At 35.7% G+C, this 26,308-nt stretch overlaps 1 protein-coding gene across 2 annotated transcripts in view; it reads right to left on the reverse strand.

The window, feature by feature from the left end:
- The window catches only part of STIM2 (stromal interaction molecule 2), a 145,533-nt gene that overhangs the window by 10,698 nt on the left and 108,527 nt on the right, over positions 1 to 26,308 (reverse strand). The window contains exons 4-11 of one of the 2 annotated variants that reach the window (XM_019743897.3): positions 19,648 to 19,759; positions 16,004 to 16,119; positions 9,347 to 9,524; positions 8,525 to 8,702; positions 4,363 to 4,530; positions 4,085 to 4,108; positions 3,563 to 3,663; positions 3,095 to 3,333 (exon numbers count right to left, since the gene is read on the reverse strand). In XM_019743897.3, coding sequence (XP_019599456.2) covers positions 3,095 to 3,333; positions 3,563 to 3,663; positions 4,085 to 4,108; positions 4,363 to 4,530; positions 8,525 to 8,702; positions 9,347 to 9,524; positions 16,004 to 16,119; positions 19,648 to 19,759 — 1,116 coding nt within the window. The remainder of the gene's footprint in view (positions 1 to 3,094; positions 3,334 to 3,562; positions 3,664 to 4,084; positions 4,109 to 4,362; positions 4,531 to 8,524; positions 8,703 to 9,346; positions 9,525 to 16,003; positions 16,120 to 19,647; positions 19,760 to 26,308) is intronic. The other variant, XM_019743898.3, reaches the window with a different exon arrangement.

The raw sequence follows: 26,308 nt of genomic DNA on the forward strand, positions 1-26,308 counted from the left end.
GAACAAAATGAAAACAGAACAACAACATAAAAGACTAAAGGATTAAAGCAAAATTTAAAAACTTTTAGGAGAGCAAACAACAATCTACCATCTGCAAAAAGACATAAAAAGCATAAATCAGACTCATAAATTTGTCATTAAAATGTGTTTTAAAAACTCATACTCTTTTGATTACAAAAGAAAATAAACTACACAACAGAGTAAAAAAGTAAAGCCCAACTCTAGGAGAAGATACCTGCAACCCTCAAATAACCAGAAAATCATAACAAACTCTTCCAGATCAGTAAGAAATCTTGGAAGGATTCCATAGCAAGAAGGAACAAGCAACTCAGATGGAAGAAATCTGAACAAATGCCAATAAATGATATGGTACTCAATCTCAGTAGTCATCAAGGAAATACAAATTTTAGTAACAGTAAGGTATCATATGATACCCATTAAAGTTACAAAACAAACAGATCAGATCATTCCAAGTATTGGTGAGGATACAGGCAGACAGGCACTATTAAGTACTATGGGTGTGTAAACTGATAGCATCATTTTGAGAGCAACTTGGCAATGACTAGTAAGAGATACCTTCCTAACAACTTAGCAATCCATTTCTCGGTGTCCACGCAGAGACACTCTCAAAGCTATGCACATGGAGATAAAGAAAAGGATGCTCATTGCAGTATTGTTTTGTAAGGGCCAAAAAGTAGAAAGAACCTATCGTCGTAGAAAAATGGATTAACTGCAGCTTATTATTACAATAAATATTAATAGATAAACTGTGGTTAACTCAGACTAAACGGTTGCAGTGAATTTAATTTATATATAAACATGAAAAAAATTTAAAACATACTATGAGCAAAAAGGTTGCAAAACAATACCTGCAGTTTGATAGCATGAATGTATATTTTAAACAAACAACTGTATCTATTACTTATGGGTATATCTGCATGTAATTAAAGTACAACAGGCTTTAGAGGAGTGGGAAGGGGAGGCGATGTGGTGTTCTTCCTGTAATGGTTTATTTCAGAGAAAAAGAGAGATGAATAAAGCAAAATGTTAATATCTGTTTACCTTTATAGCATGTGAGCATATTATTTTCAGTATTTTTAGGTACATCTGAAGGGTTTTGTAAGCAATTTTAAATAAATGGCTGCCACATTCCCACTATGAACATTTAGCAGTACTGTAAAAGAACTAACAGGAAAACAAACTATCATCTGTTCTCCTACTGCCACACAGCTAACCTTTGATAGTATTTTCTTTACACATAATTAAACATAGACAATATTATGCTGTGTATGTATAGTTTTACAATTGTAACATATCACAGCTATGTTTCCTTGTCATTATTTCACACTTATACAATTTACATATCCATAGTACAAATTTAAAACCGCTCAGAGGGTATATTATGAAAGGCCTTACTCCTATCCTGGACCCTCATCCTACTGCCAAGAGGTTCTTCTTTATCAGGTCCAGAAATTATGTTTTTATAACTAAGCAGAGTGGAGTGTTACTATTGTGCCACTGGGTGGAGGCAGAGCTCTCCAAGTATAACCTTTGGCATGAGTTGTATTTCAGAGAAATAAACTTGATCACAGCATTTCTAAAACATTACACTAAATTTAAAATCAACTCTCATATATTTTTCCTATTTAAAAGTTCAAATTTCTCTTTACGTCACAAGCACTGAAAACTTCAGATAATTATTTGTATTTAGTGTTAGGTGTTTTAATGCACATGATTATCTTTTCCCCAAAAAAAAGTACTTAAAAAAGAAGCAAAGCAATAATCTAATTAATTTAGGGAATACATCGTCACACACACTTCTGATATTGAATAATTATGTTCTAAGGAGGAATTGCAACTTTCAAAAGCTTTACTTTTCAAACAAAATCATCTACTTATGAATCAGTGCTGCATCTGGCAAGCTTAGGGCATGCATTTCAAATAAACACAAGTTGACAATATGCAAACAGCAGAGCTGACCCAGATCTTTATGTCCGTAACTTTGCAACCATCATATCTTGCAGTATGGGGCCAATGAAATGAGTGAGGTCACACACTTCCGGTGTTCCTTATATTCACAATGTGTCCTCTCCTCCTTCCTCTGGTAAGTTGAACGCCTCCCCAATCTGCCTGCATTATCTGCCCGCCATTCAACCAGAGAATTAAAACCACAGAAATGAACACAATCACATAGTCACTGACTATTTACCTGCAAATTTAGAGCTTTATTTTATAAAATTGTTTTAAAAATTAAACCCTTTCTAAATCATAACCTCATGAAAGCTGTAACAATTGAATAGTAAAATTCAAACTGAAAAATGCTCATATATCATGATCTGACTCAGACTGAAATTTCCATGTAAGTTTTCAACCAATCAATGATTAAATTCTGTTCTTCATTCCTTGGAATCCTGTTCTATCTACACTGTTTCAAAAAAGTCAGAAAGATTAGGAAAGCTAATCACTCAGGCAATAAGGATAAAGAGTTTTTCCAACGATTTCTAACACATAAGATATACTATTTTAAATTCAAACTCTCTACAACTTTGCAAAAATTCCAAATATTAATAAACTATGAAATTTATTAATAAAATCTAAAATACTTAATTATCACTTCTCTACCAAAACGTATTCTTTACAATGTAAAAATTTTCAAAGAACAGAGCATAACAAAGGAATATAATGAAAATTGCTCATGTTAAAACCACCTTGGGGAGGAGCTCCACTTTCTAGCAACAAAAAAATATACAAAATTTTCTAAACATAAAGTTTTATTTTGTATGAAGGTAAATTGATTTAGTGCTTCATGAATTAATACTATTTCAATAAAAGGATAAAATTGGAAAAGCAAAATAAAATGATGACTTAGCATGTATGATGTCTTATTATATATGCATATATGTATACATACATGCACACATATACCTCATATAGTATTCTCAAACAATAGACACAAATTATAAACAACAAAAAGAGAAAATAAAAAAGGAACAAAATTTTTATCATAGATTTCAAAGGAAATGATCCATAAACGTCATGGTATGACGTTATTTTAAACACTGTACCAAATCTGCCTTTTGAACTCACCACTTACCAGGGAACTGTGATACTATTGGGGGTGTGTCTTCATCTAAGTCATCGACTCCCCCAGCGATAGGATAGGGAGGAATGGAGACTCTGGGCATCACCACCCAGCTGTGATCAGAGTAAAGGGAAGAGGTCAGGCTGGGGAGTCCCGAGTTGTGAGCGATCTGAAAGCCACAGATCTTCTCAATCTGTTGCCAGCGAAAAAGTCGTTCTCGTAAACAAGTCGTCAATTCCGAGAGAGCTTTCCTGGAAAAACCAATATAGGAATTATTGCTTCAAAGAGTCTTTTCTATGTCACTGAATAAAGGCAGCTAGAAGAACAGACCATGGCAATGAACTAATTTCCAGAAGAAATTAAGTACACTTAGAATGAGTATAAATTATGTAATTATACAAAGTTAAATGACAAATTAAAATATAAATTACACGTTTCAACACAATGAAAATAAACAAACACCTAAAATAGCATTCTTACTTTGCTTCCAGAATTTTGTGGTCTACCTCATCTAGGGAGGAGCTATGTGCAACATGCAGCGTCCCAAAGACTGTGCTTCTCTTCTTTTTAATTTTCTCTGCCTACAAACCAAAGGAGAGAAAAATTAGGTTAGGTCTGGGGATAAAACACACACACATACACACATACACACATATATGAATGAAGTTTGTTTTGTTTTAAATATATTAATAATCATAAAACCAGTGGAGAACATATAGCCATATTTTCCAAAAGAGAAAATAGATGAGGGGAAAAAAAGCATGCTTTCCTCAAGCCAATCAATATGATTCAAAACTTTGTTCTGGAGAATTTTCCTTATTTCTATGGTTCAGAAAGGCCTGAATTTTCCATTAAAACTAACAGAATGACATTATATCCTACTGTAATGGAGGTGTTAGTGAGTGAACCAAGCTTTTTTTTTTTACTAGAAATCAGATTAAGACTTAATCTTATTTCACACAATTTAATAAAGTCAGACATTAATTTCTAGTAACTACTGACCTGAATCAGATATGAGGCAGCAACCTGGAGGAGAAAAGCTCTGTATAAAACATTTATGATAATGATGATACGGAGATTTTTAAATGACACTGAGGTCATTCTGAAACGCACATACTACTCTAAATAATTTTACTTTATAGCCTGTGATTATGAGTCAATTTATGCACTAACTTTCAATTCAAGAAAAGAATCCACAATAATAAAATCTTATTCATTGTTGTATCCTAACCGGTTAATGTTCCTGGAAACTTAGTAAGTTTTGAAACATAATAGAGTACCTCATCCTTAGCAATTGCTAACTGCATTTCAGCATTCTGTCTTTTAATATTGTAGTACTGTACTTCTACTTCGTGTGTTAGCTGAAGCCATTTCTGAAGTGCATCTGGAACAGACCAGCTGCTTCTGAGTTCAAATTCTTTTTCAGCCTTTTTTAAAGCCATTCGAACCTAGGCAGAAGGGAGGGAGGGAAGAGGGGGAAAGAGAGAGAGAAAAATTTAAGATATTTAAATTTTTCAAAAGAAATTAATACATTTTTGTACCAAAATTATGAGAAAAAGCCATTTTAATTATGCTCCTTTAAGTATCTTAAAATCACAAAGTCTAAACAATATTATCTCTAACATTAAAACTAAAGCTGAAGTTTTAAGGGCACCTGAAATTCACTAAGCGAGCTGTAAAGCCAAAGGATAGATGGGGCTTACATATACCTTAAGTTGCAATATTAATTTTCATATCTTACAGCCAGACTCACTGAGAGAGAAAGGGCATATACAAACTAAAAATGATCACGCTTTTCTCATAAAACCCTACTACAGCCCCCTAACTATACACTCACTTTTTAAATCATACTATTTTTTGAAGTTTTTCATGACATCTTCTTTATGGCCAGTTATTTCTCACTGCTACAAGCCTATCTGCCTACTTCAGTGTCTTTTACCACTTCTATTTAATTCACTGCTTCTAATATACCGCAAAAATACTGGATAAATCAGCGTTGGCAGACCAAATGTAAATTTTGAGAAAACAGATTTGAGTGCGAGTCTGCTTGATTTCTGCCTGAGAAACTATGCAGAGCCTTTAGAGTCAAAGTCTTTCTTCCAGCTGCCCTTTAGGGGAGCCAGATAATAAACAGAAAACGAAAACGCTTAGTGTGTGAGGTGGTATTAAGTGCTAAGGAAAAAAAACTCTTAAGGCTCACTAAGTAAAGGGCACAGAATAAGGACAACCCATTCTAGGAAGGATTCAGTTCAACTAGCAAGAGTTCAAACCAAGGATATGCAAAGATACATGATGGAATTTATGGAATTATGAACACACGCTCAAGACCTTCAGACAGAGCGATGAGTGAACTATTCTACTTCTGGAACACCATAACTGCAAATCAATTTCCCTCGAAGTTAAGTAACTAAAACTCCATTTCTAAACGAATGTGCAGAAGAATGTTTGATCTGAACAAACACAACTTATTTAAATAAATTTTATCATGTGCCAGACTAAGCTAAGACGAGCACCATACACAAACTTCTGATAAAGAAATAGAACAGCTGTCAGATACTGTAGGAAAAGAATTACATAGAAAGTATTTTTTAAAACTCCAAGAATTAAAAAAAAAAAAAATTCACAACGGGATACCCAGTAGACAATTCAAAAAATAGACCTTCAAAGCCAGGATAAGGTAGCTCTTACTCACTGACAACAAATCCTAAGCGACATTTCCCTGACAATATGTGCAATGTGCTTGGGACAAGCCTGTTTAATAAGGCGGTTGGCTAAGCTGTGTGGCGTCCCTGCTAATCTCTCAGGAAGAGAGAATTTGAGCTCAGGTCCTGTGACAGGCAGGCCCATATAACACCACGAAGTGTAGGCCTCCATGTCCTTCTTCTTACAAGAGTTTAAGGCTAAAATTTCTATATAATTTTCATTGCCAAGGAAGTATCCAGGGAATCTGAACAGCTTCCACTCAAGTTTTTCTCTTTAAAGACTTTCCTTAGTGTTACACCCATACATTTAATTCTCATGAAAGAGCTCAATAAATACATTTCACATAATTGATATATTTCTAGCATAAACTGAGGTTGAACAATGTTTTGATTGACTGTCAAATAATGTCTCAAAAATTTAGAAACGCTGACCTTCCAATAATAGCAACTATTTTAACTATTTTCTCTGCTATTATTCAGATGTTTATCATTTGACCTAAATTCCAATGCTTAAGTTTGAATTACATTGTTATTTACAGGAAAATAGATACGGTGAAAATTAATAGCTTTTACAAATAATCATTAAATTGTTTTCAAAAACATAATTATTTATGTAATTTTTTTTTGTCTTAGGAATAAAATAGCAGTAAGTCAATACATGTTATCACAGAGGAAAAATAGCTTAAACAGCCTTTGAGAAGTTGATTAAGCCCCAGACAATATACAGTAATGCCTCAAACTATGTGGAATTATAAAATGACATATGTAAATAAATTAATTTCCCAGTTAAACGCTTGTATATAAACAAAGATTTAATAGCATTAGGGGAAAACATGGACTTTAGAATAAGACACACGATACCTTGCCTTTGCCACTTAATAGCTGTGTGACCTAAGGCAAGTTATTTAACCTTTTTACATATCTCATCTTTAAATGAGGGTAATATCTATGTAATGTAAAGATTAAAATTTAGGAGCAAACCATTTGCAATATGCATATGAACACTCATAAAATTGTGTTTCTTACTTCTATAATCATGTTGGACAGAGTTCTTAAATATCCATTTCTCTCCTTTTAAACCATCTCTTTCTGATTGTGGCTCTCATTAGGATTATTAGTTTGTACAGGGACATCATATAATGGCAATCTTAGGGTCTGCTAAGTATAAGTCTTTATGCCAAAAACCTCAGATGAGAATGTTAGTGATTCTCAAGTACTCTTTTATATTATGTCTTCTCTCTCACTGTGAGGCATTCACCTGCAAAATACTGCTACCAGGTATGTCTCCATAGAAGAATTCCCATACTGCTTTCTGATTTGCTCTTTCTTATCTACAGAGTTCAAAAAAACAGCTAGCCAGCTTTTCAGTTGAGTCACAGGAACAAAGCAAGAGTTAGACATCGCAGGGGGAAGAGGCAGGGAGTTCTCACAGGTGTAGAGGGCATCCTATCTAATTCTTGGGTACAGAATACATTTGGGTGGGCCTTTTTTGTTAACTTCCTGTTCTTTGCTACATTCTGTATAGAGGTTTGTCAGGTAAATAGGGCCTGACTGCAAAATATGTCTAGGAAGCAACTTAAGAGAACAAACTCCTTACAGGGAAAAGATTCAGAAAACAGACGTCTGGGGTTTGAGGGAGAGAATAGTTAACACTTAACAAAGAGACGGCTTCGCAATTCAGTCAAAAACAACAAACTTGAAGGAAACAGTAATGTACACTGAACATTTTCTCAGAAGCTGAACTGAAACTTGTTCATCACATAATTTTTATTTCGTATTCGGCACTTGACTGAGAAAGCAACAATGCGGAAAGCTAAGTGGGAGGCAGGAATACCTAGGTTCTGGGCCCTGCTGTACAGCTGAGTCACTCTCTAATCTTGAGCAAGTTTTCTCACCCTCATTTTGTTCCTCAGTTTTTTTATCAGTAATGAAAGAGTCAAAGTCAAAAGAAGCAGAGCCTGAAGTGACCTGATTTGAAGATGAAGGAAGGGGTCATGAGCCAAGAAATGTAGGCGGCCCCTAGAAGTTGGAAAAGACAAGGAAAGAGATCCTCCCTTGGAGCCTCCAGAAGGAATGCAGCCCTGCAGACCTATTTTAGACTCTGACTTCGAGGACTGTAAGGTAATAAATAGGTGTTATTTTAAAGCCATTAAATTTGTGGTAATTATTTTATAGCAGGAATAAAAAAGAAATACAACAGCCTATAATTAAATTCTCCCAGAACCACCCCCCTTTCCCAAAGGACTGTATAATGTCTATATGCCACCTTGAGGGAATGCATAGTAAAAGCAGGTATTAGACGACATCTTTTAGATAACCTCAGAATTTGTATCAGATTTTGTTCTAAAACCATTTAAAGGGTCCAAACGGATGTTTAATAGAGATTCCTTACCTTTGCAGAGAAGTTTAACATTACATATATTTTACTAGGTTACAGGTGGAAACTGAAATATATTATAGATGTTAACTTAAATGCCTTGAATTTACTCAAGACAATTAACATGGAATGGGGTAAGATTTCATGAATGAGTGAACAGGATGGCAACTTTATCTTTTAGTTACTAGTTTTTTATTTTGCTGTCTGGATTTTGATCAATGTTAACAATATGAACAAACGATTCTTTTATTAACTAAACAAGAGCATACAATGGAACCAAATGTGAGAGACTAAACAAAAACAAATAACTCCTCCGAGTGGCCATGCAAATATCCTAAGAGTACTTTTTTCCAGCATAAATACCTGTTCCAATTCCTGCTCTGCATACTGACGCCTGCTCAATTCACATTCAGCTCCCTCCCTCAGCTCTCTCAGACGGCAAGCCTCCTCCTTCGCGTAATTGATTTCATCCATCATTTTGCGCTCTAGATTTTGCTTCTCTACAGCAACATTTCTGTTTTCTTCTTGTGCCTTTTCAAGCCTTGTAAAACAATAATAATGAAAATTCCTCACAAGTTTCCAAAATTTCATTTTTTAAATGAAGAATAAATATGTATCAAGCAATAGGATACATGATTCAAACAAAATTCAAAGCATTTTATATTAATCTTAAATTGGGATAACAAAAACATCAGGTAGTCTACTACACAGCTGATTTGGTTATCTGGAGCTCAAAATACAGGGAGAACAGGGAAACACCTCAGCAAAAAAACTTTTAAGAAATACTCAATTATTCAGATGTTGTTAAAAAACATAACTCTGTAACGATAACGATATATACCGTATTAGGTTGGTGCAAAACAAATTTCAGTTTTTGCAATGGTCACTACCCGTTTAGTGCATACATACACTTATAATAACTCTGTAACGATAACTATATATACTGTATTAGGCTGGCGCAAAAGAAATTGCAGTTTTTGCAATTATTTTTAACCTTTTAAACTGCAATTACTTTTGCACCAACCTAACAATACTTTTTTAACAATATGAAATGAAGTGTACATACACTCCTGATGTGTGTACCGATCTACATATAAGTGTGTACACATGTGCCCACATTACGTTTTCACAAATTGCATTCTCCTACATAAAAAACAAGACTTACACCTTGTTTTACTTACTCACCTCTCTTGTAAGTCCATTAGACTTTGTTCTGCAGTTTGTAGACTCTCTAAGTCCTTCATCATTTTTGCAACATGTTCTTTTGATGTCTTATTCTGCGTGTAAGCAAACCAGCACCCTCCAACACCAATTACTATAGAAACTGTGAGGATAAAATCCTTCATCCAGTTATGAGGAGGTCCTACGAAGAGAATTACAGATGGTTAAATTAATCTTTGAGTGTAACAGAACCTCAATACAGAGGTTCTTTTAAAAAAAGTAGCAGGCATCTGAAAACAAAATGAAACAAAATGTGAAGACGTACCCCCAATATATAAGCTCTAGCTTTTTTAAAATTCTTTTGTCAAATAAGCAATATGTTTATTATAACTACCTGATATACTAGACTTACAGGAGGAAACAGATAAACCCTCATGGACACATCGTACCCTTGCTGATAGAGGAGGTAGTGACAAAAGTCCGGGGACCCCTGAAAAAGCATCTCCCATCACGCATTGTGAGAATGGTCCAGTGGGTGAAAGGTGTCATATAGAGTATTGCCATTATAATGTCAACTTCTTTCCTTTAGTAAAGTTAGGCAGCTGTCATGTTATGATACACAAACTGGAATCCTAATCATTCACCAAAAATCTTCCCCAAACATATAGCCATGTAACTAATTAAGATTAATCAGTGATTCTCAATCGAGGGTGATACTGCCCCCAGCATATTTTTGACAATTTTTACTTGTCACAATTGGGAGGGTGGAAGGGGGCGGAGGGAGTTGTTACTGGTGGGTAGAGGCCAGGGATGTTGCTAAACATTGAATAATGCACAAGACAATCACTTTCCCACCCCACCCCCTTCTGCAGGTAACAAAGAATTATCTAGGAATTATCCAACGCAAAATGTGAACAGTGCCAAGGTTAAGAAACCATGGGCTACATGACCATAGTAATAGTTTTAGGTGGCTCTTTGCCAGGGACATCTGAGTTAGAGAAGGAAAGACTAGGATAGCCTTCCGGCAGACGCCAGGCATGACAGTAACCCCCAGCATTGTTTCTAAGGAAGGAATAAGAAGCCAGGGCCTACTGTCTGCAATGATACAAAACACAGAAATCACTACTCAAATAATTTCCTAGTTTACTCAGAACTTTATTAGGACCATCAATACACACTAATTTTCAGGATAATCTCTCAAGGGAGACACAATAACTAATACAATAAAATGTATTATTTGCTCCAAAGAGATATCTGCTAAAAGTACCTAACTGCCCAGGCCTCCAGCAGGAAGACAGTTTGCATGTTTCATGGGATGAAGAGCTCTACAGAAATGACAAGTTCCTAAGCTTTTAAGTCTAGGGTTCGTACATGTTTATATAGTGTGGTAAAGAGCACAACTCTATGCCACAGACCCTTGGGGTCGCATATTTCCAGAGCGCACGCCCTCACCGACAGTGAAAGAGATGCACTACACAAGGCTCAAGGCTCAAAAAGATTTATTTTTATTTCTGCCTCAAACGGAGAGGTTCAGCTCAGGTTCTAGTTCAATGACGAGCACAGTTCAGGCTGAAATATAATCACTAGAAATAACAATAGCTAGATAGACAAGTCCCAAAGTACAGTAAACACCACAAACTGGAAAAGATTTCAGTGAAAATTCCTTTAAATGTATCTCTGCTTGACAATGCTCATTTTTAATACATCTAATGTGGGTGTTCCGACTGCAGGGCTCATTCTCTCACTAATAATCCTAAGACAAACACATTGAAGAGGTGATGCGTCATTAACTTCACTGGTTTGCTTATTAAAACATTTGTTTTCAACATTCTTCGGGACCAGTTTGGTTCCTTTTCAAATAATAACTTAATACTGTTTGGGCTTGCAGGGTGGTTTGTTCCTGGATTAATAAAATATAAATATTCCTGACCAAGTTATATATGGAGACAAATTCTATAGTTTAATTCCTATCTTCATCAGTAGGTCCTCTGAAAAAATTAGAACCTCACAGATGACAACCCCCTATAGATTCAGCTGGAAAATTAGAACAAGGAAAAGGTTAGAAAGGGTATTATCTCCGAGGAATGCTCAGCATTTCAGTAGTGTTCTATTTCCTAGGGTTTGTAATTTCCACCAACAGTGCATTTCCACCAACTTTCACAAAGGGAAGTTCCAGCTGTTTCACCAGCTGCTCTTTTAGCCTGTGCCAAAAAAGAACCACCAGTAAAGTCATGGAATCTATCCAACCATTCCAGTAACCTTTTTTAGCAGGGCCACCCCCAAGACAGTATCATGGAAAGCTACAAATCTCCCAACTCCAAGAACTAAGGTAAAACAAACATTAGTTTTCTAACTTATCATTTGTGGAAGCCATTTTTCATGTATTAGTTTTTGGATTCTGAAAAATAAAACATAATTCTTCTAAAATGTATACTCTTCAAATGCTTTTTCCCACAGCTTTCTGAAATTTGAAATTAAATGAAGTAAACATATTAAACTTTCCTTCTGAGAAAAAGTATTGTCAAATTAAAGAAAGACAGGTTTATTTTCTTGCCAAATATGACAGAGCAATTTCTTAACTGTTCTTCAAAACAATATAAAGAATAATCAAATAACATTCTCTACCTTGTGGTTCTGCCAGGATAGTCTGTCACTTTATATAAAGTTTCAAAGTGGGGTCTTTGCTTTTGATCTGTATCTAAAAAATTATTTTCTTCGTGATTAATGAAATCGAGTTAGGCTCTAACTTTATGCCATGAAGATGGTTAAACTGCACCATTTTTAAAGGCATTCTTCAATGAACATCCAGCTATAATAATAACATTAAAACTGCAAAAGTGCATTATATACCTACCTCAAGAAACAAGAAAAATCCCAAATAAACAACGAAAATTTCATAGTAAAGAACTAGAAAAAAGAACAAATAAAACCCAAAGTCAACAGAAGGAAGCAAATAATAAAAATTAGAGCGAAATTAAAAGAAATAGAGAAAAGATAACAGAAAAATTAATGTAATAAAGAGCTGGTTCTTTGAAAAGATTAATACAGTTGACAAACCTCTGGCTAGACCCACTAAGGAAAAAAGAGAAAAGACACCAACAAAATCAGAAATGAAAAGTGGAGAAGTTATGATGGAGACCAAAGAAATACAAAAGACCATAAAAGAATACTATGAAAGACTATATGCCACCAAATTCAATGTCCTAGAAAAAATGGACAAGTTTTAAGAAACATACGAGTATGACCTTCCTAGAGTGAATCACGAACAATTGGAAAATATAAAGACTGATCAACAGCAAGGAAATTGAAACAATCATCAAAAACCTCCCTAAAAGCAAAAGTCTAGAACCAGATGGCTTCACTAGTGAATTCTACCAAACATTCAAAGATGATTTAATACTGTCCTTCTCAAACTCTTCAAATTATTTGAAGAAGAAGCAATACTCCCTAACTCATTTTATGAGGACAACGTTATCCTGATACCAAAAATTGGTAAGAATAACACAAAAAAAGAAAACTATAGACCAGTATCTCTGATGCATACAGATGCAAAAATCCTGAACAAAATACTACCAAATCTACTAGCAATCTACTAGTAATATTACACATGAAAAAGATTATAAATCACAATCGAGAGGGGTTCATTCCATGGGCACAAGGATGGTTCAACATATGCAAATCAATCAATGCGATACACCATATAAACAAAATAAAAAATAAAAATCGTATGGTCATATCAATAGATGCAGAAAAAGTATTTGACAAGATACAAAATCCAGTTTTGATTAAAATACTTAATAAAATGGATACAGAAGGAATGTACCTCAACATAATAAGGGCCACATACTACAAACTGTTAGCTAACATCACACTTAATAGTGAAAAACTGAAAGCTTTTCCTCTAAGATAAGAAAAACTAGACAGGATGGCCCCTAGACAGTAACCCCTAGCACTGTTTCCAAGTAAGGAGTAAAGAGCCAGGGCCAACTGTCTTCAGCGACACAAAACACAGAAATCACCAATCAAATAATTTCACCACTGTTATTCAACATAGTATTGGAAGTCCTAGCCAGAGCAACCAGGCAAGAGACAGAAATAAAAGGCATCAAAATTGGGAATGAAATCAAACTGTTACTTTTCACAGACAACAAGATTCTTGACATAGAAAACTCTATAGAGATTGCACCAAAAATCTATTAGAAACAATAAACAAATACAGTAAAGTTGTAGGATACAAAATCAATGTACAAAAAATCCACTGCATTCCTATATACTAAAAATGAAATTTCAGGGAAAAAATTTCTTTTGCAATTGCAAAAAGGAATAAAATACCTAGGAATAAACATAACAAATTATGTGAAGGACCTATACACTGTAAAGTACATTAAAATAAATTGAAGATGACACAAAAATATGGAAAGATATTCCATGTCACGGACTGGAAGAATCAACATAGTTAAAATGGCCACATAACCCAAAGCAATATACAGGTTTAATGCAATTCCCATCAAAATCCCAATGGCACTATTTAAAGAAATACTACAAAAATTCATTAGATCTATATGTAATCACAAAAGACCCCGAACAGTCAAAACAATCCTGAGAAAAAAGAACAAAGATGGAGGTATCACACTCCCTGACTTCAATTTATACTACAAAGGGATAATAATCAAAACAGCATGGTATTGGCAGAAAAACAGATACACAGACCAATGGAACAGAATTCAGAACCCAGAAATAAATCCACATATATATAGGCAGACAATTTTTGAAAAAGGAGCCAAAAACACTCAATGGAGAAAAGAAAGCCTCTTCAATAAATGGTGCCAGGGAAATTGGAAAGCCACATGCAAAAAAATGAAACTAGACTGCTGTTGATTACCCTATACAAAAAGTAGCTCAAAATGGATCAAAGACCTAAATATAAGACCTGAAACAATAAAATACATAGAAGAAAATATAGATAGTAAACTTATGGTCCTCGGTCTTCAGATTTTATGAATTTGACCCCAAAGGCAAGGGAAGTAAAAACAAAACTAAATGAGTGAGACTATATCAAACTAAAAGGTTTCTGCACAGCAAAAGAAACCATCAACAAAACAAAAAGGCAACCAACCAAATGGGAGAAGATATTTGCAAACAATACCTATGATAAGGGGCTAATATCAAAAATATATAAAGAACTCATACAATTCAACAACAAAAACCAAACAATCCAATTAAAAAATGGGCAGAGGACCTGAACAGACCCTTCTCCCAAGAAGACATATGGACAACAGATACATGAAAAGATGCTCAACCTTACCAGCTATTAGGGAAATGCAAATCAAAACCACAATGAGATACCACCTTACACCTGTTAGAATGGCTATTATCATTAATAAGACAAGTAATAACAAGTCTTGAGAGGATCTGGAGAAAAAGGAACCCTCAAATACTGCTGGTGGGTATGTAAACGGGTACAGCCACTATGGAAAACAGTATGGAGGTTCCTCAGAAAATTAAGAACAGAACTACCATATGACCCAGCAATCCCTCTTCTGGGTATCTAACCCTAAAATTTGAAAACATTCATCTGGAAAGATATATGTACCCCTATATTCATTGCAGCATTATTAATGGTAGCCAAGACATGAAAACAACCTAAATGTCCTTCGACAGATGTCTGGATAAAGAAGATGTGGTACATATATGCAATGAAATATTACTCAGCCATAAGAAAAACTGAAATACTGCCATTTGCAACAACATGGCTGGATCTTGAGATAATCGTGCTAAGAGAAATAAGTCAGACAGAAAAAGTCAAGAACCATATGCTTTCACTCGTATGTGGGACATAAAACTGAAAGCAACAAACAAACAAAAACTCACAAACAGTTCAGTGGTTATTAGAAGGTAAGGGGAGAGGAGGGTGGTAGAAGAGAGTAAAAGGGTTCCAATATAAGGTGATGGAAGGAGAATTGACTTTGGGTGGTGAACACACAATACAATATACAGACAATGTATTATATGGAATTGTGCACTTGAAACCTATATAATTTTACTAATCTATGTCACCCCAATAAATTTAATTTTAAAAAAAGAAACCATCAACAAAACAAAGAGGCAACCAACCGAATGGAAAAAGATATTTGCAAAAAGCAAACAAACAAAAAAACCAAACTGCTATAAAGATCCAGAAATTCAAATCTAGAAATTTAATTCTACATTATCAACTAACATAATTTATGCAACTTTTTACATCAGTAACCAACTTTGAAAATTTCACAGTCTATATTTCAAGGACAAAAAATTTCACGCCAGATGGCTCAGTTGGTTAGAGCATGAGCTTTCAACAACAAGGTTGCCGGTTCAATTCCCGCATGGGATGGTGGGCTGCGCCCCTGCAACTAAAGAATGAAAACAGCAACTGGACTTGGAGCTGAGCTGCGCCCTCCACAACTAGACTGAAGGATGACGACTTGGAGCTGATGGGCCTTGGAGAAACACACTTCCCCAATATCCCCCGCCCTCCAAAAAAATTCACTCTATAAATCTCTTAAGAAGTATTACATTTCTTTTACACCTAATAGATGATTCTTCTTAGTGGGCTACTACCTTTCTTACTTTTTCTTTCTTTAGATAACAAATATGATGTGATTAATCTTTTTTGCATCGTACTCTGGGAGGGAGAATACTAACGTGTTAGAGGTCCAAACAAAACCACATCCAGTGCCTTGAGCTGAAGTTTTTGTCTGTGACTCCGGTCGCTGATTTTCAACTGAGAGATCATAAAGGAAGTTTCATGCACTGCTATCCTGTTCATTGAAAAAATACAAACATATTAAATGCAAATATTTCTAGTATGTAAATTTAAATATTTGAGCAACATATTTAATACTTTACATATTAGTGATGGTTACTGTAAGAGCTCTTCCATGTGTGACAGAATAGTTTATTACATGTATCAAAAACCTTGTCAGTGAAAACACAGCTGTACAAACACTCCGGTATATTAATAATTTCGTTGCTAGATTGATATTTTTGTTTTCTAAGGTTATTTTATGCTATAACTTACTATGATTTAAAAATTTATAAAATTCAAAATATTTTATATAATTATAATTACCTTTGACATTTTACTATCATTTCACAAAGAACAAGAAAATTGTAAGTAATTTACTTAACATCAATAGCTGACTTTAAAAAATATTTCTCAATTTAGATCATGTTGCTTTTCTTTGAAAGTATCTATAAAGTCCCCATCTTTACATTATCATGTTTAAACTATTTAACAGTTAAACAAAGTCCACCAAAGTCATAAGTGGAAAGTAAGAAGTCATCACTGGTTGGGGGAGTAAATTGAAGGATTTATGTAATAAGAAATACTGAACCATTTTATTAGCAATGAAGAAAGCATGTAAGAGGCCAAAGGCACAGGTAAAATAAGGAAACAAAGTCACTTTGTTTTAGACTTCAAATCCAAGTAACCCAGTAGTCAACTAAGATTCCTTAACAACCAAGTATGATGCTAATAAAGATCTTAATAACACAAGTCTAACAATAATAATATAACTGTTAATAACAATGACAATAAAAACAAGCATGTACTATGTGCCCGATCCTGTGTCAAGGGCTTAATTAAAATAAAATAAAAAACACCTATTAATATATATAAAATTCCCATTTTATAGATGAGGAAACTAAGGTAGTAAGAGATTGAGTAACTTGCCCAAGTTACATAATTAGTAAAAAGGCAGAGATTCAAACTCAAGTATGTATGATTCCAATGACTCTATCTGAACCACTACATTTTATTTAGGGCACCTCTGAGTACAGAGAAGTTACAGGAACTCCTATAAAGCTTTAGAAAGTAAAGAACTCTAACTTTCTTTTTACAAAATGCCTTCCTTCATCTTCTCCACAAGTACCTCACATGACGCTCTAGTCACTCCTTTAACAGGACACTCATCAAATACCCTGAAGGCAAAAACTCTTATCTCTGCATCCCCACACCTAGCACGGTGTTTGGCAAAAGTAGATGCTTGATAAATGTCTGTATAATAGATGAAGGAATGCATGGATGGATGCATGAATAAATTCATAGCCACACTATCAACAGACTAAATTTAAGAAAGACAATGAGATGTAGTAAAAAGGAAACTATATAACAGAATTTTATGCAAAGTTCAACAGGAGCCCAGAGGTGGAAGTGATTCTACCTGAGTGGGTGAGGATGTCAGGGAAGTTCACACAGGTCTGAAAGGAATGAGGAGGCATGTATCAGGTGAAGAGAGCCTTTATACGCTCTGCTAATAAGAATTACAGAGTATAGAAAATACAGTAAAAGGCTTCCGATAACCATCGCAACTAATACAAAACTCACAGAATCTGGGCTACCTATTCCAGAGGTAACAATATTTTAATGTCACAGAAATTTGGAAACATAATGAATTGTTTTAAGCATGTGTACATCCGGAATGTGTAAAACTTTGTCTTATACATTCTTATATCTAAAATTACCCCACAAAAAAACTCTGTAACTTACATTGTTGTTTAAGTTCATTGATAACTGCTCCTTTAAATTGACTCACTAATTGCATTACCATGTAGAGGGGCTTGATGAAGGGTATTCCAGTTTTCTTTTCTCTACCACTCAAAAAGGCTCCAGGGGGCTGACCTGAATACTTCTACATTTATAACTTTTCTTCTGTAGGAACATGTTCACTATTTTTAAAACTTGACCTTGATTAACTGTGTGATATTATCTCAACAATTCTACCAGAATTTGAGGTATCTCTGATAACCTTTCCTTAATCAAAAATGGCTACAACATTTATTGCCAAAACATAGAGCAGGCTGTTCATTTCATGTTGTTGTTATATAAAGAAACTTCCCAAAAGACAACATAAGAAAAATACTATGGGTTCCTCATGACCAAGGTAACATGCGTTAACTCGAAAAACCCTAATCCCATTTTAATGCTCCACTATCCTGTTCCGTTTTAACTTAGGAACCTGTCTTATTTAAAGGCAAGAACTCTCTCTTATTTAATTTTTACTTCTTTCCAGAAGCTATTTGCACCATGAACATAAAAGACACTCAATACGTATTTGTTGAATTGATTCTTAGCCCCATAATTTCATCACTATAGTCATGTGTGCAGTAAAATCAGAAATACTGATGTTGCTGTTCTGATCACATTTACGGAAATATGAAAACTTTCAACTTGATCCGAAATACAAACTTCAAAGCAACGAAAGCCACTTGTTTAAATAGGGTATGTAAGCAAATTGATTAGAAATACAATGCGCATTTCATCACATATGATTAGACAGTAAAAAGGGGATTAGAGTCTTTTTTGATATACTAAACAATCCAGAGAGGAGAGGAACATGAGTGATCTTGCAAGGGTCAAGTTCTGGTAGCAAATCACTGCCAATTTTAACACTTAAATCTAAAGATTATTTAGGTTAACTAATGAAGATATAGAAAATATAATTTAAAAAACTAGTAACAATTAACTCCAGACATCTAAAGAACAAATCAGCATCCTAAACTCTAGTATCAGATCTGCCTGGGTTCAAACACTGCCTTGGGCAAAATACTTAACTTGTTTCTGACTTGTTTTTTTTTAATCTGTAAAATGGAGCTAACACTTCATGTTAATCATGAAGCTTCAATGAGATAATACAGAGTACCTCTATGTAATATATCATTTAAAATGATTAGTATTGTTTACATTTTGTTTATTAAACTTCATTTTTTTGAGGTTTAATTTACGGCCACTAATATTAAGTGGTTATTGTTGTTATTAAAAGACTACCCATTAAGAAGGATCTGTAAGTTAATCCATTCAAATAGCTCTTTTCATAAAGTTGGACTGTATCAAATGAATGTTTTTTGCTATATTTACAAGGTGGTCAGAGGTGGGCCCTCTGATGTTATCTAAAAAAGATATAGCTGGCCCACCTTCTAATTCTCAAAATTACTTTCCTTGGGTATAAATATTTTAAAGGGCCTGATTATTTTGACAAGAAAAAGTGACTGAAACTTGTAAATTCATACCTTAAAAAAATTAAAGAATGGAGATACATATATATATATATATATATATATATATATATATATATATACACACACACACACATACATACATTATATGTATACATACACATATATGTATATGTGTGTATATATATACATATACATACATATATATACACACACATACATATATATAATATTTCCTTTGAGCTCTTAGCTACAGAAGTAACTTGTAGATTTGGCATTGAAAAATAATTCTCCATGAGTGGAATGACTACATTTGGATAATAAAGACTCACCTGGGAAGTGTTGTCCCTTTGACATTATTGTCTCTAAAATTCTTCTCATATTGGGGTAGTTCAACAAATTCTAGCAACCACTGAAGCGTGTCCTCAAGGGTCCAATTATGAACTACAAGAGATAAAAAGGGAAAGCATATTTTATACAAATCTGCTTTTCAGAACTTATATATAAATTATATCTATCTATATGTATACACACATACAGATATATATAGATATAGAGAGATATAATTACTATACATTCAGAGGAACTAAAAATGTTAGATTGAATTTTTCAATTCGATTCAATCAACAGTAAGTACTAAAATGGTACTTAGCATTCTGTGAGAAACTAAAAACAATGGAGACAAACCTCGTACCCTTACAGGCTTATAATCTAGAACAGAGAAAACACCTAAGAGAGACAAAATATTATTAGCATGGTTAATTCTAAAATAAGCATCTATGCGAAGTTTGTACAGGATAAAATAACCCATTATATCCCTGGTTGTAGAAAACTTACCATCCTTTCATTTAGCCATCCACCCACATAATACTGTAAACCCTCTGAGTATCAGGTTCCATTTTAAGCACTGAGAATATGGTAGTAAACAAGATTAATGAAGTCCTTGCCCCGAAGGAACTTAAATTATTTTGAGAGTGGGGAGGGGCAATCTATAAAAGAAAGAAAAAAGGGGGGTCAGAAATTTCAGGTACTGATAACTCTCAAGAAAGAAAGGAAAGATGCCAGGGTAAGCCTCCATGAGGACCTGTTACCTAAACTGAGACCTAAAAATTGCAAGAAGCCAACACTGTGACAATCTGGAGAAAAATATCCCAAACGGAGGGAAAAGCTAATGTAAAAAAGGCCTTAAGATAGGAATGAACTAGATGTATTTGAGACATAAGAAGAAAGCAGTCAGAGGGGTCCTAGGAGATTTTCAAAAATTCTCAGTATTTTTCTAATTTCAGTAAGGAGGAGGTAGGGAAAAGTAATCTCTGTTTCTAAAATCTTCAAAATGTGGAGAATGCATTATAGGAGACAAGACTGGAAACAAAAAGAAGAAGACTCTTCTTTACGTAACTGTCCAAGCCCTGTACTGTGGTGCTGCTGGGGAATCTGGTGACACGTGATCAGACTCAGGACACACGTAGTCTAGGGATAATGCTGCTAGATGGGCTGATGAACTACAGAGGGAGGTGTCATTAACTGAAATAGGAAAGAAGGGGGAGGAATAGACTGGGAAGGCAAGAAAGGGCAGGTGACAAAGATCCGAAGTTCTCTTTTTAGACATGTTACGTTGGAAGAATTTATTAGATATTTAAGTATAGATATACAGGAGCAGTCAGGTATACAGACCTGGAACTTAGTAAAGAGTGACGTTTGGAATAGAGATATAAACCGGGAGTCATCAGCATACAGATGGTCTTCAGACTGAATGAAACCTCCCAGAAGAGTGAAGATACAGCTATTAACGGATTCTAGGGGACTGGCTCTGTCTACAGCATGAGAAAATGATAGCTAACATCTCTTCTCCTGGACAGATTTTGAGTTAAGCCCTTCATATGCATTTTTTTTCCCTTTAAGCCTTAAAAAAACAAACAAACAAAAACCCAACAACAACAAAACCGTTGGCACCAACATGATTATCTCCATTTTGGAGATGAGAAACTGAGAAGTTAGTAGGACCAAGATAGTAGCAAGACTGGATATGAACCCAGGCCAACTGATCTTAGGACCTTACTCGATGCTACTCTGAGAGCAATAATATTAAACAACAGCAGAGATATAAACAAGCAGTTAAACATGAGAAACAACTCAGACTCTTCTGCTTGAAGAGTATGAAGGACAATGACAGTTTATCCAAAGGTAAGGATACAAGTGTGCTTGAAAAATGAAGAGCTCCATAATATCTTCATTTAATTCGAGGGTTTGGGGAAACGAAGCACCTATATACCACAAAAAAGGTTAAAGAAAGTGAAGAAAACAAGTGAGCAATCAAACCAGACCTGGGAATCCATCTGGGTAAAAATAAATCTGAGAAAGGTCTTTCTGATAAACTGCAGAAAATTATGAATTCACTTTTGCAAAACCAATTTTTCACAATCTACCTTTTTCACTGAGTTCTTTAGTGAAAAATCTTAAATCATTAATTAAAAATTAACAAAAATTCACTTTAAAATTACATATGATAACTGATAATTTTATACTGAGACAAAGCTTTGACTACTTTTTACATTCACTCCTTCATGTGTTCCGCCATAAGCTTGGACATGTGCCTGAGGCTGCTGTATCCATTTAGCCAAACAAAATATCAGCTAAAGGTTCAGGCCCTGGCTGCTTTCCACTGAAATTAATACAGTCAAAGTAGTCTTTTTACTTTTAAATTTCTTCCTATTCAAGATGAACTCCATTCAGAACTGGCCCTGTCTTGGCTGCCAAGAAACCGACAGTGCAGCTGCACCTCACACACCCACACAAAAACCTCAGCCAAGAAAACAGGATAAGATTCTCTCTGTCATTTCTAGGCTGTTCAACTGATCAACAGCAAAAGTCCCTGATGTAAACACTCAGGCTCATCAAAATATTCCCTCAATTCCCAATGGGCCAGGATAGAAAGAAAGTAAAATGAAATGGAAAAGAGTATCTATTACTCTGCCATCAAAAAGAATGAAACCTCAGGACCGGACCGGTGGCCCAGGTGGTTGGAGCTCCATGCTCCTAACTCCGAAAGCTGCCAGTTCAATTACTGCATGGGCCAGTGGGCTCTCAACCACAAGGTTGCCAGTTCAACTCCTCGAGTCCCGCAAGGGATGGTGGGCTCCACCCCCTGCAACTAAGATTGAACACAGCACCTTGAGCTGAGCTGCCTTCCCGATGGCTCAGTTGGTTGGAGCGCATCCTCTCAACCACAAGGTTGCCGGTTCGACTCCCGCAAGGGATGGTGGGCTGCGACCCCTGCAACTAGCAAAGGCAACTGGACCTGGAGCTGAGCTGCGCCCTCCACAACTAAGACTGAAAGGACAACAACTTGAAGCTGAACGGCACCCTCCACAACTAAGATTGAAAGGACAACAACTTGACTTGAAAAAAAGTCCTGGAAGTTCACACTGTTCCCCCAATAAAGTCCTGTTCCCCTTCCCCAATAAAATCTTTAAAAAAGAAAAAAAAAAAAAAAAAAAGAATGAAACCTCACCATTTGCGACAACATGGATGGATCTCGAGGGTTAGTATTATGCTAAGTGAAGTAAGTCAGACTGAGAAAGACAAATACCATATGATTTCACTTATATGTGGAATCTAAAGTACAAAATAAACAAACAAAACAAATAAACCCATATATACAGTCAACAAACTAATAGTTCCTAGATGGCAGGGGGCTAGAGGACTGGGTGACAAAGACGAAGCGGTTGGGAAGTATCTGCAGGAGCCACCATGATGTGGGGTGCAGTATGAGCCGTATAGTCAATGATACTGTAGAAACTGTGTGTGGTGCCAGATGGGTGCTGGACTTATCGCGGGATCACTTCACAAATTGTGTGGCTGCCTAAGCACTATGCAATACACCTGAAACTAATATAAAATACTATTGAATGTCAACTATAATTTTAAAAACAGTCACAGCAATATATAGTACAGCATAGGGAATATAGTCAATAATATTCTCATAACTATGTACAGTGTCAGGTGGGTAATAAGACTTATTGGGGTTATCACTTTGTGAGATATATAAATGTCTCATCACTGTGTTGTTTTGTACACCTAAAACTAAAAGGAAAAACAAAAACAAAAAACAAGAGTACATAGTATTACTCTACCTAGTAAATAGATCACTGTGGTTCTAACGTAATTTTCTTTGCAATGAATCTTTAAAACAACAAAATTCTAATATGAGCACACAGTTTACTTTAGGGGGCCGTTCACTTCTTGTGCTGTGTTTTCTTCAGTGATGCCTACTAAACACAAATACTTTCACTTCTCTTCTCACGACCAGGACTTGTATTTCGTATTAGCTTTTTCTGCTCCACATACACTGTGTCCTTGCTCCGGGCCTTCACACATGCTGTTTCCTCAGTATGAGACCCTTTTCTCAATCCCTGTGATTCATCTTCACCTATTTATTTTATTGGGTCTTCATATCTCAGTCAAAACTTTGATTCCTCAGGGGAACCTTCCCAAACATTGCTATATGATCAGAAATCACTTTGTACTTTTTATGCATAGCATTTAATTAGTACATAATTATTTATTTGTATAATATACTATTTCAACATCTGTATATTCCACTAAAGCATAAGCTTCTTGCTCACCATTCCATCCATAGCACTTAGTACACAAAATGTGTTCAACAAATTATGTGTTGTATCCTCTAGAACAAATGAAGTAGTGTGTAAATAACTAGTATGAAAATCTATTCTCACATTTTAGCAAGGAGACCCAAATAAACAGACATCTGTAGAAGTAGTTCTTGATGGCATCAAGTCACTCAGTTTAAGATTTATCCGGTTCCTTACTGCCTGTCTCACTGCTCTTTCACATGGGCTGCTGTTAAATAGCACTTCCACCAGAGGGTAGGCAGAGGATACGGTATTCCTTTTACAAACAGATTTCCCTACCTGCAAAGCTACAAAAATGCCAAAGCTACTGAAATACATTGTTGACTTACACTGTTTCCGCAATAACTTGTGGCCAACGCTATAGGTTCGTGTCTCTGAGTGATTCGGGGCAATGTATTCCAAGACCAATAGAAAGACGTCTGGAAAGGAAAAAGGCCTGATTCTAGTCCCCGCTGTACCACTAACTCACTGACATCACAGCCGACATCACAGCCAGGTTATTTAACTGTGACTCCGTTTCTTCACACACAAAATAATGAAATTGATTTAGATAATCTTTAAAATTCATTCAAATTCTGTTTCTATGATTCCATTATAACAAACAGAATTGGTGTTTAAAACATTGCTGAACGGCCTAGAACAGTAGGTAACAGGATACTGAGAGGGAAAAGGTAACTTTAAGAACTTCCAGAAGAGCAACGAAAACTGCTGCTAACGTTTATAATGTTGTTTATTAAACACCAGGAGATTTGCAAACATCATTTCAAATAATCCTTGCAACAACCCTCTGAAGTAGGTACCTGTATCATTATATTGAACCTAAAAGTTTATGAAGGTGAAGTTCTTAATTAGATATAACCGATTAGTAAATGGTCCAACCAGGTTTCAGACCAAGTCTGTTTCCAGAGTTGTTAGCTACAGCACAGTAACACTGCGTCTTTAGAGTTAGGTAAGTGGTCTCGATAATCAAAGTAAGCACTGCAGGTAGACAGTTTATGCTTCGGTCATCCTTGCAGCCACATTTGCAGCTTTCTGAATGTACCATATTGTCCCATGCCACTCCTGCAACGTGGGATGATCTGCCCTCCTTCTTCTTCCTTACCAGGTTTGTTCTTCCTTAGTCTTTAAGACTCAGATCAGGAACTCCCTCCTCCACAGTTTTCTCTATCCATCCATTTCCAGATTACAGCTGCTCCTCTTCATGCCTCTGATCACCTGTATGTATTTCTGCCCGAGGATTTATCACATACTCTAAATGTATTAGGTTGGTGCAAAAGTAATTGCAGTTTTTGTAATTATCAACCTTTTAAAGCTCAATCACTTATGCACCAACTTAATAACTGTTCATATCTGTCTTACATACTAGACAATGAGTTCCTAGAGGACAGGAATTTCTTTTACCTAATACAGTGATTATTAACACCATAATGCCACATCCTTTGATATATGATTTTACATTTTATTATAGCCTTTCACATACATTCCCATTTAACCACCACTCCCCAACCACATTTGAGAGAGAACCGTTACCTCTACAGTCTGTGCAGAGAACCTTGGCCAAGAGTCCCAGTAATCACACACGTGGTCACACATGTCTTGTAACTGGGAAAGCTACAATACGAACTCTATAATCTTCTGACTACAAGTTCAGTGCCAATATAGGTGGCTCTTGACTTGGAATAACTCACCGTTTAAAACTTGAAACACAGTTTCTCTTAGAAACAAACCTTCCAGACATAGAGTACTAACAGTAATACACGAGTCAAACATTAGATGTGAGCAATCTGTCATAGGCAACCCCATGAATGGATTCGGGACTCCACAAGAGACATCAAGTGCACACTGTGGGCTGCTGAGAGCCTGGAGCTAGTAACACACCTCCAGTTCTTCATTACAGGGACGACTCTGATGACTTAAAAAAAGGGCAAGACTGCAAAGAGCCAGGGGATTCAGAGCTGGAGCAGGGTTCAAGGGCAAAGGAGTCAGTGGGGGCAGGGGGCAGTGGGGACAGGATGGTGCGCAGAACCGAATCTCCAGGAGATGAGCAGGTGTGAGGACGCAGGGTGCATGAGTGGGACACACGTTTATGGATTTTCACAGGAACTGAGGCAAGAAGAGGAGTCTCCTTTTCATTTCCCTCCCTCTTGCTGCTATCAACAGGGCTATTTCTATCATAGGGAACAACGTTCCTGAGTCTGCACCAAAACCATGTCTTGTTCTTCCCTTACTCCTTGTTACTGGCAGTATAACACCTTATAAGTACTTTGGACCAGCACTTGAAAAAGATGAAAACTGATAACTGGGCCTAAGGGGAGAAAGCTTTTAGGCAGCAACAGTGTCT

This window comes from Rhinolophus sinicus, chromosome 1 (assembly GCF_057876585.1).
Source record: "Rhinolophus sinicus isolate RSI-liver-muscle chromosome 1, RSI-T2T, whole genome shotgun sequence".
NCBI lineage: Eukaryota > Metazoa > Chordata > Mammalia > Chiroptera > Rhinolophidae > Rhinolophus > Rhinolophus sinicus.